The following is a 21547-nucleotide window of genomic DNA, read 5'->3' as shown; positions in this document are numbered from 1 at the left end:
TGAACAATAAGAATCAGTTACTTTTTTAGTGTCACTATGAATGCATGGAATTAAACTTGTGATATGTTTCACCTTACTGAATTATCCCTAAGATAACCAAATTTTCTGGACTTTCACTGCACAAATCATAGGAGATTGGTTCTTTTAAAGCCAGCCCACTAGATTTTGACTGCTTTCTCTTTTGTATGACTAGCAGCTATTCCAGGCCCAGGTTAGTGACAAAGGATCAACCATTCTTAAGCAATCATAGTTCCTTTTAGTAGGAACTGGTAGAAAGACAATCTGGGCCCAGGTGACTCAGCACTGCTGGTCTTGTCATTGTTGGAGGCCCTTTCAAAAGCTGATACTAGGAAATACTTTGCCATTCTGGCTAAAGTGTGATTCCTCAATTTCGGCACCACTGACATTTGGGGTCAGATAATTCTGTGTTGTTGAGGGGCTGTCTTGGACATTGTAGTATATTTAGCAGCATTGCTGACATCTACCGAGGAGACACCAATAACACCTTCTCCCCACCGTAGCCCCAGTGTGACAACCAAAATTGTTCCCAACATTGTCAGGTGTCCTCTGGAGTAGGGGTCAGAGGAGATCATCCACAGTGGAGAGCCACTGGATTAAAAAAAATATCATTTATGAAATATATAACAAAGTACAAAGTAACTATAATGAATCATGTTTTGGAAAAGAAAATATTTTATGATAGTTTACCTTTGACACAAAAATATATTCAAAATAAAGGGACAAACTGAACATTGCAATTTCATATCATTTAAATTAAAGATTTTTACTTTGAATGTTGGTAACTATGGAACACAGACTTCGAGTCACAAAGAATTGAATTTGTCATAGCTCTGTAATTTCTTTATTATTGAACTCAAGTAAGTATCTTAGATTCTCTAAGCTTCAGTTTCCTCTGCTGTGAAATGGGAGTAATAATACTAAATTTACCTGTTGCTTTGAGAATTAAATAAGATATAAGGTGCTTAGCAGAGTGCATAGTTCATAGTAGATCATAATTAATAGCTTTTATAACTAGAAATTGAGAAAAATTTGGAGCTGAATGGGTGCTTTTTTTTCTATTTTAGAGTCCTGCCAAATATCACAAAATTTAGACATTATGAAGGAGAAAGAGAATAAAGGGTTTTTCGGCTTTTTTCAACGCAGTAAGAAAAAGCGAGAGCAAGTAAGTATTTCCTTATTTTTCATTTTATAAGATCCTTATAATCTGTTTTTCACCACATGTGCTGTTTATCTTGAATTTACAGTAGGTTTTGCCTTTTCATTCTTTATTAGACTGCAAGTGCGCCAGCAACCCCTCTAGTGAGTAATAATCGCCCGGCTTTTACAAGGTCCAATACCATTTCCAAAGCGTACATTTCAAACACCCTGCCATCAGATGTACCCAAGAAGAGGCGGGCTCCCTTGCCTCCAATGCCAGCATCTCAGAGTGTCCCCCAGAACCTCGCTCACGTCCAGGAGAGGCCAGCTTCTTGTGTAGTGAAATCCATGAGTGTGGATGAAACAGACAAGGTGCGTGATTTTGTTTTGTTTTAGGAGGGGCGCGGGACCGCTATGTTTCCTCTTACCTAGCTCGTCTTCTTCCACATGGGCTACTAATGTGGTTAGTAACAGTTACTCATATGTAGTAAGGTGAATAAATAGTTACTAATAAGATTGATATTGGGAAGAGATTTGCTATGTGTGAATAATTCTGTGATGCAGTAAAAAATAAATATATCAATTTTAAGTAGCTTTCACATTCAAGTAAATAAATCATCTATCAGCCTTAAAGTGCTGGTCTATTAAGGCCCAACTAGAAGTTCTTTCTTATATATGTTAGACATGGAGACACTTATTTTTGAACAAGTTTGTTTGTTTGTTTTAATAATAGCAATACAGTCCTTATGTTGTTTTCATGAGTTTCTAACTAGATACATATTTTTTACCTTAGAGAGCCTCAGGGGGATATACTGGTGTCTGCCTAGTACATAGATATTCTATAATTTTTTTTAAAAATCTCTATATAAAACATATTGCCGTTACGTTTATATATTTTTATGTTCAAAGCACTGTTCTAGGTGTACCTTTTCCCCAAACTTCCTTATTATTGCTCCCCTTTAATCCCAAATTTTCCTAGATTATGCTGTTTTGTGAAAATTCATTTGCAAAACTACTTTTCATGCCCATAAAATCTGTACTTTCCTTGCTTTATTCATGTGGACTATAGATGAAGTTCTTAGTTAATGTGATTGAACATGAGGCCATATATTTTGTTGCTTTTAATCCAATAAGTGATTTAAGTAACTGTAACAGCAGATTTTATTTTGAGATATTTGAAATGCTGAGATGTTTTCTTATAAGTAGACAAAGTGTTTGATGTTCCCCACCTTGGGAGCATAGTAAACACAATGCTCAGGTAATTTTACTTCTCCCAACAAACGAATGAATATTTCTGCACTTCCTAAACTTAAAAAAATAACTGTATATTTTAATTGTAATTATCAAATGTATCTTTCTAAAGTAAATGGCTACTAGGATAGAAATGAACAAAAAATGCTTAAACTTAGTAGCTACTTAGAAAGTCATCTAGTAAACTATTTTTATATTTCCATTAAGATTCTCTTGTCTAATGGTTGTGTATAAAACCTCATCTTACAAATCAGAAGAATAATTATTTTTTTTAAATGATATAACCACTTACAAGTTATACAGGATAACTGCTTGGTAGTTGGGTCAAATGTCACAGAAGAGATGATTCTTGGGTTCAGTCTTAAAATATGTGTGGGAGTGCTTTGGTCGGTCAAGAGAAACCCTTTTCAAAGATGCGAAACGTGACACGCCTGGGGATGAGCAAGGAACAGACCGAACCTGAGTGAGATAAGCAGAGGCCATGTGGAGGCCACCAAAGTCTTCATTTTGTGGCTTCATAGTAAGTCTGTTTAAAAGGTAACACTTTCAGGCTTGTTTTCTATTTGTAATCACCAGCAAACTATAGCATAGGAGTATAAATTATGATACCTTTGAGTAACTACCAAAGTCTGTCTTTTTCTTCACAGAGAAATCAATCTTAGCCGCTACTCACAAATCTTTATTCCAGCTGTCCTCATCCAGTCTAGTCCAGTCAAGTTCCTTTGTGATTGTATCCCAAAGAGGTTGACTTTGTCTTTCTAAGAGTCTGCTTCTTAAAATTCTAGGCCATGCTACCAGTGACCTCACCAAAAGCTATTTCTTTTGATTTACATCCTCTGCTCTGTGAAAAGTTGATGCCTGCATGTTAAGCAATCTTTATTTTTGTTTTTAGTATATTGCCTTTGGCAAACTGGACATCTTTATACAATTTTCTAATTCATTTTTTCTTTTGATCTGGCCATCTGGATATTTCTTTGATGTATTGTATAGTAGGGCCCAGGATTATTTGTTTTTTCCTAGAAAAGCTTAAGAACCATTTTTAAAAAACTCATTATAAAAGTTCCTAATGATTAAGCTGTGGTTCTGTTTGTGTGTTCGTGTGCATGTGTATGTTCATGTGAATTCATGCCTTCCTAGGCATCTCAGTACTTACATGTATTAGATATAATACCTGAGCTGTATTAGATGTAATACATGAGCCCTTGGTCTTGATTTTTCTTTCTTTTCTGGTCCTGATTCTCTTCTGATAGCTTAGTGCGCTCTCTTGCTCTCTGTCTCTCTCCCTCTCTCTCTCTCTCCCCACCCTCCCTCACACACACATTTTTCTCGACACTACTATCTTTATCTATTTTTTTAAATATGAAAGTACCAGAATCCATAGTGTTAGCCTATATTTAATCTTTTAGAGAAAACACCTGTTCTTTGTTGAGTTATTAACTGTAATAGTTTGATTAGTGTGGCCCCCAAAAGATATGTCCCAGTCCTAACTCCCAGTACCCTGTGAGTGTGACTTTATTTAGAAATAGTTTTTGCAGCTGTAATCAAACATCTAAAGATGAGGTCGTCCTAGATTTAGGTTGGGCCCGAATCCAATGAATGGTGTCCTGATAAGAAGAAGACACAGGCACAGAGACGGAAATTAGGAGGCAGTGTGACAATGGAGGCAGAGACTGGAGTTTTGCTGCCACAAACCAAGGAATCCCAGGAGCCACCAGAGGGTGGAAGAGGAATGAAAGGATTCTCTCCTAACACTTTCAGAGGTTTATAGCACTGCTAAAACCTTGAGTTTAGACTTGTGGCTTCCAGAACTGTGAAAGAATAAACTTTTGTTGTTTTAAGCCACCCAGTCATGGTAATTTGTTATGGCAGCCATAGGAAACTAATATATCAATTTTGTAATTCCAGTTGCAATATTTTCCAGTTGTAGTTAGAACTCACGATTGCTTATTGACTCATCACTACCTGAAAATCGGCATATTTAAAATCAAACTCACTTTTTTCCCTCCCACATTGAAAAGCTCAAGATCATCTTTGATGTTTCTTTTTCTTTTCACATCCAATTAGTGAGCAGTCCTTCCATCTCCCTTCGTAATGTCTCCTTGTCCCTTACTTTCATTCTCTCCCCTGACGTCATATCCCAGGCAAATCCAGGGCAAAGAGTAAGGAGAAGACCAGTACTTAACTTGTCTCCCCAATTCTTGTCTTTATAATAAAAAGAACGTGACAAGGTGCTACATTTATATTCTGTAATTAGCAGGTCCCAGTTCAAAGATTTTGAGTAGCTGGCTGTTTACCTGTTAGTTTCTGAGCATTCAGGGTCCTCTACACACTGATCATAATTTTGAGGGGAAGTTCTTTCTTTCTCTCTTTTCTTTCTTTCTTTCTTTCTTTCCTTCCTTCCTTCCTTCCTTCCATCCTTCCTTCCTTCCTTCCTTCCTTCCTTCCTTCCTTCCTTCTTTCTTTCTTTCTTTCTCTTTCTTTATCTTCTTCCTTTCTTCCTTTCTTCTCTTCCTTTCCTTTTCTTTCCTTTCCTTTCCTTTCCTTTCCTTTCCTTTCCTTTCCTTTCCTTTCCTTTCCTTTCCTTTCCTTTCCTTTCCTTTCCTTTCCTTTCTCCCTTCCTTCCTTCTCCCTTCTTTACTGAGGTATTTATTGACAAATAAAACTGTAAGATATTTAAAATGTACATCATGGTGATTTGAAATATGTATACATTGTGAAGGGATTCCCACCATCCAGTTAATTAACACATTCATCTCCTTACCGCCCCCCCATCTCTATCTCTATCTCTATCTCTCTAGTAAGAGTATTTAAGTTCTACTCTCAACAAATTTCAGTTATGTAAAAGTGTTATCAACTGTAGACACCATGTTTTACATTAGATCCCCAGACCTTATTCGTCTTACAGCTGAAACTTTGTCCCATTTTAGCACACTTTCCCTATTTCTTCCACCCCCCCGGCAACCTTTTCCATTGTGTTTCTATGACTTTGACGTTTTTAGATACCACATATAAGTGATACTGTGCAGTATTTGTCTTTCTCTGGCTTACTTGCTTTTGTATTGTCCTCACGCTCTGTTCCTGTTGTCACAAATGGAAGGCTTTCCTCCTTTCTCGTGGCTAAATGATATAATTTAGGTTGTTTCCCATGGATTAGCTGTTGTCAGTAATGTTTCATTAAACATGGAAGTGCAGATATCTCTTCAGCATCCCTTTTTCATTTTCTTTGGATACATACCCAGAAGTGACATTGCTGGATCATATTGTAGTTCTGTTTTTAATTATTTGAGAAACCTCCGTACTGTTTTCTACAGTGACTGCACCAATTCATATTCCCCTACTTACAAGTGTTCTCTTTTTTTCCACATCCTTACCAGCACTTATCTTTTCTTTAAAAAAAAAATAGTTTAAATATTTTTCAATTATAGGTGACATTTAAATTATGTTAGTTTCAGATGTATAGTGTAGTGATTAGACATTTATATAACTATAACTTATAACCCCAATAGATCTAGTAACCATCTGACACCATACATAGTTGTTATAATATTATTGACTATATTCCTTAGGCTATACTTGAATCCCCATGACCTAACAGATAGAAGGAGATATCTCATTGAGGTTTTGATTTGCATTTCCCTGATGATTAATGATATTGAACACCTTTTCATATACCTGTTGGCCATTTTTGTATATCCTCTTTGGAAAAATTTGTATTCCATTTCTCTGCCCTACTTTAATTGCATTGTTTGCTGCTTCTTTTTTTTTTTTTTTTGCTATTAAATTATATGAGTTCTTCATATTATTTTGGATATTAACTCTTTATCAAATATATGGTTTGCAAATACTTTGTCCCTTTCTGTAGGTTACCTCATCATTTTGTTGATGGTTTCTATTGCAGTGCAGAGGCATAATTTTATTTGTAAACTTTAATTTCTCATCATTTTTAGTATGCCTTTAACTCTGATTAGAGAATTTGACTTGTCACTCATGCAAAATCCTATTTCCTATCCTTTCTAAAGAGTGACCCCAAGCTCCATCTCTTATCCTACTTACCTATTCAAATTATACCTGTTCTTTTACCTGCTTCATAGAGAATTCTCTAAAGATTTCATCACAGAGTGATGTTACTTTCTCTGAATGTGTCTCTTTTCTGCCTTTTCTTGGTATTAATTTACAAATGTGTGGAGGTATTATATTTATATGATACATATTTCTAAAGATAAAAAGAAAAATACAGTGAAAATTCTTCTTTCCTACCTTGCCCCCAACCAAATTCTTCTGCCTAAAGGCAACCACTACTAAAGTTTTCTCGTGTATCTTTCCAGACATAATTTATGCATTTTCAAGCTAGTAAGTCATGCTATATATATATATATATATATATATATATATTTTAAGGTGGTTGGTGTTCCTATGCTACATGCACTATGTTATAACTCAACTTTGAGTACTGAATGGAGTATTTTGGATACTTATCAGTACATAAAGGGCTTCCCCTTTTCAAAAGCTGTGTAACATTTCATATATATTAACATCATATGGAGTAAATATCCCATCCTCTATACATAAACATTAGGTTTATTTATGTTATTGTTTAAAGCTTTTAACTTTGTTAATTTTCTTTCTTTCCTCTCCCCAACGATAGGGTAGGATTTTTTTTCCCAGAAAATGTTGTAACATAGAGAATTCATAAGTAAACTTTTACCACAGCTTTCACATAGCTGGGTATAGTATATACAGTAGAATGTCTGCACTCATACCATCACTAAATTTTAGTATTTTGTGTGTATATATGGTAAATTTTTAGAAGTACTTGGATAACTTAAAAATTGCTTACATTTTCTTTATAGTAATTGGCCCAGGTAATTAGGAATATTTTTCATAAGCTTTTACAGAAAAGTCAGAATTTTGATAAGGTTGTATTGAAAGATTAAAGACCAATAACTAAAACATAGTATACAAGGTAGGGGGGGCAAAAAAAAACCCAGAATTTATTTATAAAAAATTATGTATTCTTACATGTTTAAACTTTAGTCACCTTCAAAGTAGTCTTCATTTGATGCAATACACCTATTGAGATGCTTTTTCCACTGTTCAAAACAGTTTGTGAACTCGTCGATGTGGATAACTTTTAGTGCTTCTGCCATTTTTTTTTTTTTTTAAACCTCTTCCACATCCACAAAACATTGCCCTTTGAGAACTTTTTTTTATCTGGGAAAACTAAAAATAGTTGCTCAGCCCTGGCTGGTATGGCTCAGTGGATTGAGCGCCGGCCTGTGAACCAAAGTGTCACTGGTTCAATTCCCAGGTAGGGCATATGCCTGGGTTGCAGGCCAGGTCCCCAGTTGGGGGCGCATGAGAGGCAACCACACATTGATGTTTCTCTCCCCTCTTTCTCCCTCCTTTCCCCTCTCTCTAAAAATAAATACAATGTTTTAAAAATATTTTTAATAAATAAAAAATAAAAGTAGTTGCTCAGTGGGAGATCTGGTGAATAAGAAGGGTGGGGCACTGGGGTCATGCTGTTTTTGCTCACAAACTGAACACTCAGCGTGGTGTGCGCAGGTGCGCTAGTAAATCACCCATCATGAAATGGGCAAATGTGTTGAGTCTTCAAAAAAAATTCACTGAAGCCACATGCAGCCTCTCACAATGAAGCCAGCTTGTACCCTGATACAGATGGGTTCCTAGAACACTATCCTAGCAGAGAAAGCCTGTACTACAAGGGGCCCACTCCCCAGAAGATAATTCCATTTTGTGTGTGTGCCCTCCCTCATATATTACATAATGCATATAAATAAAATTGACCCCTGAACTTAATTTTTTTTTAAAGCCAAATACAACTATTCAGGAAATTTAGCAAAACTATAAGTTTATTTGTGAATTTTGCTTATTTTACTACTTGTTTTAAATGTAAAATCAAAGGTAGTCATTATCATGAGATGTTTATATCTATTATAACAATTTAGTTTTTAATTTTAAAATTTAAAAAGACTAGGAAAAAGTAAATGGAAAAAATGACAAAATCATTTCCAAGTTCATGGAGAATATTAGCCACATTCTTATCCTGTAATTTTTACGGTTTAGGAGGTAAAGTAAGCCACAAGGGTGCGCTGTTTAACAGAACTACAGCATTCTGCTTTTTCTAATTTTCCCCCCCAAAATATCCTTTAATAAAGAAAGAAAATATTAGAAAATATTAGAAATAGTTACAGCATTAGAAATAGAAAATGCTTCTCTCTTGTGGGTGAAGTGCCAAAAAATAGAGCTAGAGATATAAACAACAGTAATGCATAACAAAGTGAATTATAGTTAACACAGTTTTATTCATTTTGAGATTTATTCATTTTTAGTGTTCTTTTAAGTAGTCATTGGTATTATGTTTGCCTTGGCAGGCTTATAGATAAGTCATTCTGTCTTTAGCTTACAAAAAATTCTGACAACTATTTTGTACTTTTTGGATGTCTGTATTTAATAATTTGCCTCATTCTTCTAAGACATTTCTCAATACTGGGAAATTAAGGTATTTGGATAGTGATTTTGTAGACTGAAACTATTCACATGAAAGGCTGTTGAATTTCTGAGCTAAATTTGGCAACTGAATGTGCCGTTTCCAAAGAGTGTTCAATGAAGATCCAAGTTAGTAAAAATAATTTATCCTAATCCTTTTTTTTGAAATATCACTGCATCTAAAATTATTTTATTCACCTAAAGAATATATTTTAAAGACTATATAGTTTACTGTCATTGGTACAGTGTCCTTTTCATGTCCTTAAATTTCTCTATATTCTCTTCCACATGATTTCAAACCTTGTGTCATTTTCCTTATAAAGGTGAATATACCGTCTTCTATAGGAATGTTCATGGAGAGAAGAAAACTATCCAGTTAGAATTTTTCTGGCAGTTTTTCTAGGTACTTTTGAGCATTATGTGAATATAATTCTGCCTGAGCATTTGAAATGTCATTTGTGTCACAACATATGTCTTAGTTGGCTTATGCTATTATCTACATGAATTATATCACATGCATTATTGTATGTACATTATTATTGCATATAGTTACATATAATAAGATTACACATATATAGTTATTTATTAAGATTGTCATTTATTTCACACATGACAGAAGCCAGACACAAGGACATGAACTAGAATTGAAAATGACTTCGAATTCTGGGGTTGAAACTAAGTTCAGAAATCCAGTTTCTGCACTGTATCTGCTAACCAAGTGTCTGTGAAAAGCACGTTTAATAAAGTTAGTGTCTGGAGGAAGTTCTGGTATTATTGACTAATTTAGCCTTTTAACACTATTTTACATTTAAAGGACAGGAAGAAGTTAGCAGTTGTGTGTAATCTTGACTTGTAGAATTCACGAATGTTTGCACAGATTCTTCATCTTTGCACATTTAGTATGGCTTTGCCACTTGGAGTTAGTATATATATAACAGAGAGCAGCTTCTTCCAGGCTAATAGCAGGGATGTAGTTTTCTTTGGGATTTTTGCTTTTGGCTAGAAACACAATAAGGAATTATCTTGATGGGGCTTTTCATTTGGTCTCATTTTGCATTCTGCTGCAGACAAACACTCACATATTGAGAAATTGAAATATTTTGCCATCCAGTATGATGCAAGTGAAATTTAATACTTGGAGTGTTACTTTTTTGACAGCTAGTTTAATTGTTTTTAAAAATATTTGAAATTATTCATCTTTTACCCAATTTTATCTTTTAATATTTACTATTAAAAGATGATAGATGGTCATATGTTTATTAAATGTTCTAGTTTATATTTGATCTTAGTTTCACTTAATGAGTTTTTAATCCTAGTTTTATACAGAGTCATTAAGGTTGTTGTAATAGAGCATGTATTTGTAACCTTTAAGAAATATACCTAATTTTAGTTTTTTCTCCACATAACATTGGATATTTGCCTTCCACTTTCCAGTTATATTTATTGTATAGAAAGTATACCACACACATAATTCTACAATTGCCTAGGAACAGTGGTTGCCATGACATTTTCAGTTTGATATACAGGATTACAGCTGTCTGTACTTCCAAAAATATGACTCGTTTCATTCAGTAGAGAGATGCACCAACACTACAATATTTAATCTGCGTCCTCTTTTAAGGCTTTCCCAGGTATAAGATAAACTGTGTCATTGTAGTTTTCATCAGATTTTTCAAAGGTTCCTAATCACAATAGTGAAAGTAATAATTAGTGCTTAGGTAGCACATGCTAATACTCCAGAGATGGTTCTAAGCACATTACTCATTTAATGCTTACAAAAACCCTCCTAGTCATTACTTTTTGGGTTCCTGCCAGCTTTACCTTTGACCTAAATGTAAGGGACTATGTTCATTATAAAGCTGTTAAATTTTAAAGAATAGTACTATTAAAAAAAAGGTTAACTTTGAAATTAGTGTGGATTTCTCATCCTTGTGCTACTATATAAAACTTATGCCTCTCTGATGTGCATACTGAGTTAATAAAATAGCATTGAAAATAATCAGTGTTAGGTGTCTTTCTTTACAAGTTCTCATAGTATGAAGTTTATTTGGTCTTTCTACCACTGTGACATTTGTGATCTCATGGAGGAGACATGCCTTTCACTGATAAGCAGCACATATTAAGAGAGGCCAAAGCAGAGAGAAGCAGGCCTGATTTCGGAGCCACAGTGATAAAAACTGTGGGGTCACTAGGACAATGCCTGCTATGCAACCTTGACTTCCTTTCTGGGATGGACTGAGATGGTCCTAGTTTGTTCCTGTGATTGCTGCTTTACTCTGGTAGAGGGCCTAAACTCAGTTAACTGTCGATGTTTAGCATTTTCCTCCCCTGCGTGTAGACACCTCTTCGTCTTATCATTATGACCACAGAAAACCATGGTTACTTAACCACCACCTTCTGTCCTTTTAACTTGATCCTGAGCTCTGCTTTGTCCTAATTCATCATCTTTTTTTTCATTTGACATACACTACGGAGTTAGGTTCATCTTTGGGCATTTGAAAAATGGTATAAATAAGGGATTACCACTGATAAGACTAGGTTATATGCTATTTCAAAGAATTGTAGGGTTGAAAATGAAAGCACAGATTGCTTCAGGAAAAGAAATATAAAAACCTCGCAAGGGTAAAACACAGGTTGTACAGGGTTTTTTTGTTTGTTTGTTTTTTGTGATGTTTATATAGAGAATAAGAAAATAGAATACATAAATTCTAGTTTTAGGTAGAGCTGGAAGTACTACTCAGAGGAGAAAAGAGTATAGAACAAGGGGATTCAGGGCAGCAAAATAAATTGCCCTGGCCCCACCAAATGATAGCATTTTATGTAAAAAGCAATCATAAACAAAGGAAGAAACTGGCATGCATGCTTTTATCTAATACAAGGCAAAATACGCATGTGTGCAAGTGTGTGTATAAAGAGTTGTAAAAGATATGTAAAAGGTTGGACACCAAAATGCCTATGAGGTAACCTGTATGGGTTGTTATTTACAGTGATTTTTTTTCCTTTTTTTTCCTCATCAATATGTTCATCGTTTGTATCTCATATAATGTTATATTAACTTTATGATCAAATTAATAATAAAAATGATTTTATTGTGACAAAAGACATACTTTCACAGCTCTACCTATTTTGTAAATTTAAAACAATACCTTATTTCTATACTACATTTATTATAATAATTACATGTTTTGAAGTGTAAGAAAATTGATTTGTTGCCTAAGTTGTAGCATTGTTAGAAAGAAGTCTTCTGTCAGGAGTTAAGGGAGTTACAGCTTGACCTTCAGTTATATACAGTTTGGTCATTGGGATATAATTCAGAGTTAATTAGGGTATACCTAATGTTAATTGTAAGGTATTTAATAATATTTCATAGCATTTATTGAAAATATTCAGGTTGGAGAAGCGTAACATGAGTCTCTCCCTTTAGAAGAAAAATATATATATGAAATTTAAAACAGTTTTAAGGAATTGTTTAGGTTATTTCCTTTAACCCCACCCCTTCCCATATGTAGAAATCATTATAAACAGATATAAAAACATAAAAGCTTCTAACAGAAACATTTAACAATATTATTGAAGTTGGGACACTGTATTTTTATATTTTTATTCAATTTTTTAAATTTTTCTATTTATATTCTTTCATTTAACTCATATCCAGAACATACTTATTTAAATGACCCACATCTTTTAATTCAACTATGATTAATAAATGATATAATAACTAGTACAGAGCTCGTACTTCGTAAATCTATTGAATGCCATTCAATTCTATTTTCTTCAGCTAAATTTAGTTCCATTTTGAAGCAGTGAATTCTGATCTGGGTGTGAATTCTCAGGGATTAACGATTGAGCATGGTTTTCAACTTGACCTTGCCACTTTCACTGGTATATTCTTTTTCTCTGTGCAGTATTTTCCTTTTCACAGATCATAAAATTCAGTGATATGCATTCCTGTTAGACATGCAGTTTTCGCTAGTGGCAGGCAGATTTAGTGGCTGTAACTAAAGTAAATAATTGACTATCTCTAATTATTAACCCAAGCGTTTTTCCCCTAGTTAGCAGACACCTCTCTGTTTTCTTGGTTTGTAAGCCCTTTGGACTTAAAAATAATTTAATCTCAACTCCTTTTTTAAAATTGCAGTCATAATCTGACCAAAGAAAATGTGTCTTGGTGGGAAAAGGTAAAGACAGTTCTAAGCAGTTCTTTCATTTTAGTTCACATTAAATGTATGAAATATTTCAAATTTATGTACTATAACACATCCATGTACTCATCACTAAAATTTAACCAACTGGTGTTAGATATTTAGGTTTTATTAAATTTCTTTTAAGGTATGATGAAGTTCCCTGAGGTGACCTAAAGGTGGAGGTTTTACATGTGAATTACACCAAGTGCTTATGCGGTAGACTAATGCCAGGTTCCTGAGTGTTGGGTGCTATGAGGTCTTAAGGTTTATTATAAGTGAGATTAACTCTAATAGTGTAACAGAACCCCTGGGCTGCGCTGACTGAAACAGAACCCACGAGCTGTTTAGTTAGGGGCCCGATTGCTCACCGCCAGAATTCTAACTCTCAACAGCAGAGTTTAGTGAAAAGAAAAAGAATTGTTTATTTGCACATAGTTCTGCCTCCCCCTCCCAGACCTGGCCAGTCTTAGGAAAGTCAGAAACACCATTTCCCTACTTCCTAGGCACAGTTCAGCTTTACTAGTAGCTGCCAATCACTCAATTCTTATCGGGGAGGTCTTTTCTGTGCTGTGGTGCCCTCCAGCTCTCAATGCAGAACTGCGTGGATTCTCAGCCTCCTTGTAAACTGCTTTCTTCCTGCAAACTGCATGGATCTCCTCTCCTCAAAACCGCATGGCGAGAGCCTCTTCTTAAAGCAGCCTGGAGACCCCCTCCTCCAAGCCACATGGAGCGCGCCAGCTAAAATGTCCGAAGCTGCTTATATATCCCTGACTGTGTCCTCTGACACAGTGGGTGTTGCAAACAATTCTGACCATTTACAGAACCCTACGCAGGCTCTGTAGGCTCCTTCCATACCATCCCACAGTCCAAGACCCCTCCCATCTTCCTGGGCCTTGGAAATTTCAAAGCGGATCTTTGTGCAACAAAGTTTCCAGCCACTAGCCCCAGGCATGCAAAGGCATCCTGAAAGCTGCTTCCTTTTTCCTATCTCCCAGGGGCAAAATCTGGGGTTTGGTTTTTGGACTCCCTGTTTCTGTAACAATAGGACTCCCATCTTCATCGTCACTAAAGAAAAGAAGAACAATTTTAGAATAAATTTTAATAAACTTTATTAATACTTTTTGCTCTTTAACTATAATTTGCTTATTTTATTTCAGATCACTTCCAAATACTTGAAAATAACCAAATTATGTGTGATAATATTAGCTAATATTTATGTGTCATGTACTGTATGCTAAGCATTGTTCTAAGTTTTTACACATTATTTCACTGAAACTTCCCAACCCTTTTTGAGATAGGTACTCTTACTTTTTTCTGAAGGTTTCAGAGACAACGAATGTAGCACTCCCTGGTTCAAGCCCTGGCATTGTCTCCAGAGTTCATCTGTTTGGTAATTATTACTACGGGCTGCCTTCCAACTTACAAACCCTCTGGACGCTTCTCTTCAGTTAGACAAACTCATACTCAGAATTACTGCCGCTCAACTCTGACTAATGCAAGAGTAGAACTGTTGGGAGACTATTAGGAGCATATCCTGAAGGACACAGGAAAAAATAGGGTTTAAGAATGTTGCTGGTTGGGCGTTGGTGGCCTTCTTTGCCTTCTCTCTCTCTCTCTCTCTCTCTCTCTCTCTCTCTCTCTCTCTCTCTCTCTCTCTCTCTCTCTCTCTCAACATTTATATAGGACGTCATTATGTGTTTATTGAAATAACTGGTAGTTTAGCAAGTCTGCTATCTAGGAGTAGTTATACTTGCATTTGGAGCCTTTCCAATATTGTACGTATGTATTCTACTCACCATATCCCTCAGTACACACAACTTTTCTTGGCTATAATATATTTAGAAACTTTTAGATCTTTTGACTTAGATTCCCTATCTTTTTCTGCAGGCTTTTACCCAAGAAAGGGATGTTTGCGGTAGATATAGAACATTTCTTTTTCAAAGCCCAGGGATTCCTCCTTTTTTTTTTTTAATATTAATATTCTGAGTTACCACAAAATAGCTCCAAGTTTGATTTTTATTGCCTTAACTTTTCTTGGCTGCTGCTTAGCTAATTGAAATAATTTTCTAATAGTGTCTTCAAACAAGCAAACAAACAAACAAAAAATGGTTGCCTCTATGTCTTAAAGGACAGTAAGAAATACATATTAAGCTATTTCATTGAATGCTAACACTAGTATCACTTTTACCTGAGAACAAAACTGATACTCCTGTCATTAACCTGTTGCTGATTAGCTAAGTCACCATTCTTATTCCTTGAAAACTGCCTTTAGCTCATCTTATGTCAGTTGTTAAATTTACATTTTTGTCATAAGCTTAATGAGTTTTTAAAAAATATTTTATTGTTATTCTATTATGGCTGTCCCAATTTTTTCCCCCTTTGCTCTCCTCACCCCAGCACACCCCCTGCTCTCACAGTCAGTCCCCACCCTGTTTGTCCATGTCCGTGGGTCATTCATACATGTTTCTTGACTAGTCCCTTCCCCTTCTTTCCACCCTGCTCCCCCTACGCCCTCCTCTCTGGTTGCTATCAGTCTGTTCCTTGTTTCCATGCCTCTGGTTCCATTTTGCTCATTTGTTTGTTTCGTTCATTAGGTTCTTCTTATACGTTAGATCATATGGTATTGTCTTTCACGGCTAGCTTTATAACTTTTAACCATTAATTAGCATGGGATCTAGTTATGACAGGTCACATAGTTTCCCTGGCATCACTCAGACGATGTGTTCTCTTCCCCTGATGTCTTTGTTCTTAGTCTCCATGATTCGTTTGCAGCTCTAGAAATACACATCCATTTACTTTCATGATACACACTATGTGTGTGATAAGGGGGATAAATCTTACAGAATAAAGTTATAAAACATGTGCTCCACCAAAATGTTCAGGGCTTTACCCTTCTATAAATGTATTATCTTGTCAACTGTCTTCATAGATGCTATTGAAGTTGTTTTTTTTTTTTTTATTTTAAATTCTTTATACATAGCTATATAAATATCCTGTACAAAAAGTTAGCTTGTCCTAAAAGCTCTAGGGTGATAAATGAAATATATGAATCTATTTTTATTCTGTCTCTGAGTTATGGATGGGTTCATATACATTTGTGAATCTTTGTATATAAATGTTTCTTTTTTATTTCTATGCTGTCTGCTTTATTTTGTTATAACCAAAATTTAGGAATTCTAATTCCCAAACAGTTACTATTGTCTAAGAAATTCATGTTGTGACTGTTTTTATCAAGTAATAAAAAAAGACTAATAAATGGCAGTGACTGAGAATACTGTATGACCTAAATGGTGCAACAGGTTTTTGTCATAGACCTCATAAAAGCAATCAGTCAAACCATGGAAAAGAAGTTTCCAAGATAGAACTAAGAGGAAAATCAAATTCTGCAATTTTCATGATTCAGCATGTACTTATTGGTCACCTATTGTGTCCTTACCAACAAACTTCTGTGATAGGAATGAGGCATGATTTAATAGGGTTTTATATAAGTAAATGCATCATGAAGGACAATGATGTCTACTGCTTTTGATGTTTAGTAAATGTTTAAAAAAGTGAAGTGCCACATCATTTTAGGAGTATTTTTGGTCTTTAATGATTGCTAAATTTGTTACTTTTATAAATAGCAAGAGAAAGTTTCAAAACACAGAGACATATCAGTAAGAAGGCTTTTATTTAAACTTTTTGTTCTACTCAAAATGATATTTAAATACTTTCCATCTACCACTATATTTCTTTCTCAGCTAATGGATTGCCAAGGGCCCTTCTCCTAATTATTTTAAAACTCTAAGCATCAATTGAGGGTCTACCTGATGCCCACTGGGGGTGGAGGTGATCCTCAGATTTAATCAGAATTAGCTTTAGTGACTCTGAATCAAAACTTGGGTTTGGGTGGCAGGCTTTAAGACTTCTTCCTATAGTATGGAGAGGTCGGAAGAATTCTGGAGGAGGGACCAGGGTAATGAGGGGAGAAGAGGTTGGTGACTGCAGCTATTTACCAGCTGGTATGGAAGAAGTTAAAGGGCCCGAAGCCAGCTTGTTCTACCTCCTTAACCTGGCTAAATGTTGTGCTCCATCATTGCCTACCACTGGAACTAACCCTGCTTCTTTTCCTCGGAGGTGACCTAGCACAGTTGGCAATGATGACAACTAACTCACATTTTTCTCTTCGGGGTCAATTCAAGCTTCCTTTTTTCTCTAGCAGAAATATTACAAAATTACAAAATAGAAAAACTTGCTACATTTTTCTTGGTGTGTAGCAAGGCATAGAGACTGAAAACATCCTGTGAACTAAATTGCTTCCTTCAGGTATACTTGCATTGCCTCATAAATATTGGAATGACCCAAGCTTTAGGTACTCTCCTCGTCCAAGTTTATCAGTCCTTTTGTTTACAAATAAAGGCATATTGCATTCATGACAAGTGGAAGAATGCTCTTTATTGAAACAGAAAACTATGAGATCAGGATTAGTTTGGGCAGAAGAGGGGGGAAGAGGGGTTACCAGGATCTCAGTTTCAGACCTGCCAAGTTTGAAATGGTCTTAGATGTTAAGTGGAGATCATATAGGGGCCCAGGATGGAGGCCTAAGTTTGAAATTGATCAACATGTATATAATCCATAAAACTGAGCGAACAAAGTTTTCCAAGAGAGTGAGCATAGATACTAAGGTAATGTTCATGTCCAAGAACTGAAATGAAAAGCAACCAACAAAGAAACCAGAGTTGAGATCTGTGAGAGTGAGGAACGTGATAACTGGGAAGTACAAAAAAGGATTCTAAGAGAGTAGTCCACTCTGTTTAATGCTACTTATAGATCAAATAAATTGGTTCTAAGAAGTGACCACCAATTTAGTTGTAGTGGAAATAGTTTTCATGGATCAAAGGTTGGGGTAATCTGATTGGAAGGGTTCAAGCGGGAGATGAGAATTTGAAGACAAAAACTGTGAATAACTATTTTAAGTAGGTTTGTTGTCGAGAAAGAGCGAAGTGATATGGCCATGGGCCAGGTGACATGGCACTGACCAGCCTGATGAGGAAGAATTGTCGTAGGGTCTGCTGACACTCACATGCTATCACTGTGAGCATTAGCTCTGCATGGAGTCGGTGATGTCAGTTGACCTTGCCTGGTTTGATTTTTAAAATGTTTGTCAGTGATACATTAGTGCTAAAAAGAGAAAGATGAATCAAACCAGTTTTCTTAATGTACAAACATTCTTCCCTTTTTTTTATCTCTTATGTCCAGTATTTTCTCCAGATTTTCTTTGAAAGTTAATTTTTAATTGTATTGCTTAAGACTCCTCTACATTATAATTATTTGTTTGCATGTCAGTCTCCCATCCTGGCCTAAGGTTATTGAGAAGGACCATATTTTATTTCTCTTTACATACCCATCTCATAGCCCAGCTCCTAGCACATGGCAGATTCTCCACAAATTTTTTTTGAGTGAATAACTTTTATGTTTCATATTGCCATATGGTGCATTTGAGGTAAAGTCAGCATCTTCCTGAAGTTTGCTACCCATTTATTTCTAAACAGAGATTTTGTTCGGTCATTTTGTTTTCCATAGAGTTCCTACGGAGCAGACATATTGAGGACAAGCTCTCTGAAGCTCAGTAGCACATCCATTGGGAATTCATCTTTGAAAAGGACAAAGCGAAAGGCACCTTCCCCACCTTCCAAAATACCTCTGCATCAAAGTGATGAAAATAGTCATGTGACTGGTAATATTACTTTTCCCATTAACATTACATTTATATTTTGTTCAATAAAGACAGTAGACATGATATAGGTTATAAATTATGTCTTTTTATTAACGATAATACTTAGGCTTTTAGTTAATTAGTTTTAATAACGCTTAGTCTCTAATTATTTTAAGCACCTTTTAAAAATCTGCAACATGACAAAATAAAATGAAAAAATTGTACATCTCCATTATCCTAATGAGTATGTGATAATTTGTAAATCTATTCAGAAAGATCCAGCCATTCCAGGATTGACTGCATGTAGGAATGCAAATCTAAGTGGATTAGTAAAGTGGCTATCTCTTTCTGAATTATATAAAAATAAGTTAAGCTACTAAGGGAATGTTTCTTTTGTGAATGTCATTTGTTTCTAAATTGTTGGCTTCTGTGTTCTAGCTCTGCAGTCAATACGTGCAGACAGTGTTCCAGAAGCAAGCTCTCCTGAGGGGCTGTCCGGCCCAGGTATGTTGACACCTTTACTCCATATCATGTAATGACAGAAAAAGATCTTCCATGACAGTTGAGGAATGACTTTAGTTATGCTCTGCATAGGAAAGGGATGCAAATGCTTTGACTGCATTTCCCTAATTTTATATTATTAAATAAAAAACTTCCCCCTGGGCTTAGGGTATGAAATGGGCACAACTCAAAATTTTAGTTCTAGTATCTTGAGTATTTTCCCTACTAGGTCTCCAGTTTTTTCCTCTGTAATGTCAGGTTATCAGTTATTAATCTCCTTCTCAAGAGTAGTGGCACATTTTGGTGTGTTTGGAAGAAAACTTCCATGAAGGTCTAAAGCACCATTCTTCATGCAACTGTCCTCACTATAAATTTAACATATGAAGTGTTCTAATGTAATGGGGAAAATGTGTTACTATGAAATATTTTCTATTATATGTTCTCATTTGTGGTTCTCAATAAATGAAATTCCAGTAAAAATAAAATACTTCAATCTAATACTGTTTCCTAGTATTTTTAATAATAGCTACTTATTAGTAGCTACTATAAAAATGAGTATGATAAAATTTCTTAATCCTAGACTTAATTTAAAGTTAGATATAAATGAATGCAACACACTAATAATGTCTAATCAAAAATAGAATATTTTTATACCAGTACTTTAGCATGCTGATAATTTGATAGGTATGAAAATCACTTAATATATCCTTACCTAATTTTTACAATTCATATTCACAAATTCAGGAAGAACTCAGAAGCACCCAAATGCTCCGGAATCTTTTATATTTAAGTGATATTTAGGAATTTGGAATTTTGACACATCTTGCACAAATATTCTCCTTTCCTCTGTAATTAAAAATGTTACCATTAGATAACTAGTAATGATTTTTCTTAACTCCTACCCAAAATGATATGATACCATATGTTTCAAAAGGAAAATTTATTAAATTATATCAAACTAAGTGAAATGAGAAGATACTGAAGTATTAGGGGGGAAAAGATGTAACTACTATCCTAGCTTTGCTAGATACCTCTTTCTCTTTCTCTTTCTTTTACCTCTTGTTTAATGCACGGAAAATTGTGAGCTAACAAATCTGATTCCTTCCAAAACAGTCTTGGTCTCTGCCTGCCTTAACTCTCTTGTCTAAGTGCCATTTCCACAGATTTTACTTCTTTGGCAGATGTCTCACTTGGCCTTGGGCTTCCCAGTCACGAACAGTGCACTGTTCCCAAACTGGCAGATGAAGTTTTTCTCTCAGAGCGCCCTGGAACACCCGAGGCAGCCGTCGCATCTCTGACATGTAGGTAACCAGGCCTGGCTTGAGATGGAAGATGAATCAAATCAATGGTTCTGGAGAATTTCAGTTTCTCTTCTATTTGGCTTTCTGTTTTTTGGGGTTTTTTTTGGCAAACTATTTGAACTTTATTATTTCCAATGTAAAACTATATAACTAAAAAATATATATGTTTGTCTTTCTTGAAGTTCTTTCTTGTTACCTAGTCATGGCTTATTTTCTATAGTATTTATTTTGATTGGGATTTTTATTTTAAAATTGTTGGAGTTATTTTGTTACCAGATGGCAAAACTTTATATTAGGGAATACTTGAATGTTATCATAAATATTTTGCTCAAATTTTTCAGTGACTCAGAGTCCTTATCACCTCAAACTAGTTATTTAAAATTAGTATGTTATCAAACACTGCTTATAGGAATGCAAAGTTGTATGGCCAGTTTGGAAAATACTTGGCAAGTTCTTTTTTGAAATAAAATGTAAGCATTTGTTTTCTATATGACCCAGCAATCCCACTCTTAGGTATTTCCTCAAGAACAATGAAAACCTATGTGCACACACAAACTTCCATGTGAATTATTACAGAATTTTTACTCATAATTGCCAAAACTGGGAAACAACTCAGTGCCTCTAAGCTGAGGAATGGATTAAAAAACTGATTGGTCTATACATTGGAATACTACCACCTACACATAAAAAATAATAATAACTGATTCATGCAACAACATGGCTGAATCTCAAATGTATTCTGTTAAACGAAGGAAGCCGGACTTAAATATCTAGATGTTGTACTATGTCATTAATATACATTCTTGCAAAGGCAAAACTGCAGGGATAATAGTTACCAGGGGCTAGGGTTAGGGGGAGGGGTTAACCACTAAGGAGCATAAGGGATATTCCAAAATGTATCCCCAAAATGGTAAATTTTACTGAATGTAAAGTGTTCCTTGGTTTTT

At 35.2% G+C, this 21547-nt stretch overlaps 1 protein-coding gene across 2 annotated transcripts in view; it reads left to right on the top strand.

Annotated features, from left to right (window-relative positions):
- The window catches only part of COBLL1 (cordon-bleu WH2 repeat protein like 1), a 159337-nt gene that overhangs the window by 118371 nt on the left and 19419 nt on the right, over positions 1-21547 (top strand). For both annotated transcript variants that reach the window (XM_090280372.1, XM_090280368.1), the window contains exons 7-11: positions 1086-1183; positions 1294-1530; positions 18666-18819; positions 19237-19302; positions 20481-20600. In XM_090280372.1, coding sequence (XP_090136498.1) covers positions 1086-1183; positions 1294-1530; positions 18666-18819; positions 19237-19302; positions 20481-20600 — 675 coding nt within the window. The remainder of the gene's footprint in view (positions 1-1085; positions 1184-1293; positions 1531-18665; positions 18820-19236; positions 19303-20480; positions 20601-21547) is intronic.

Source organism: Furipterus horrens, unplaced genomic scaffold (assembly GCF_987537825.1).
Source record: "Furipterus horrens unplaced genomic scaffold, mFurHor1.1.pri manual_scaffold_1, whole genome shotgun sequence".
NCBI classification, from domain to species: domain Eukaryota; kingdom Metazoa; phylum Chordata; class Mammalia; order Chiroptera; family Furipteridae; genus Furipterus; species Furipterus horrens.
The sequence above is the reverse complement of the archived record's forward strand: the minus strand, read 5'-3'. Positions and strand labels throughout refer to the sequence as shown.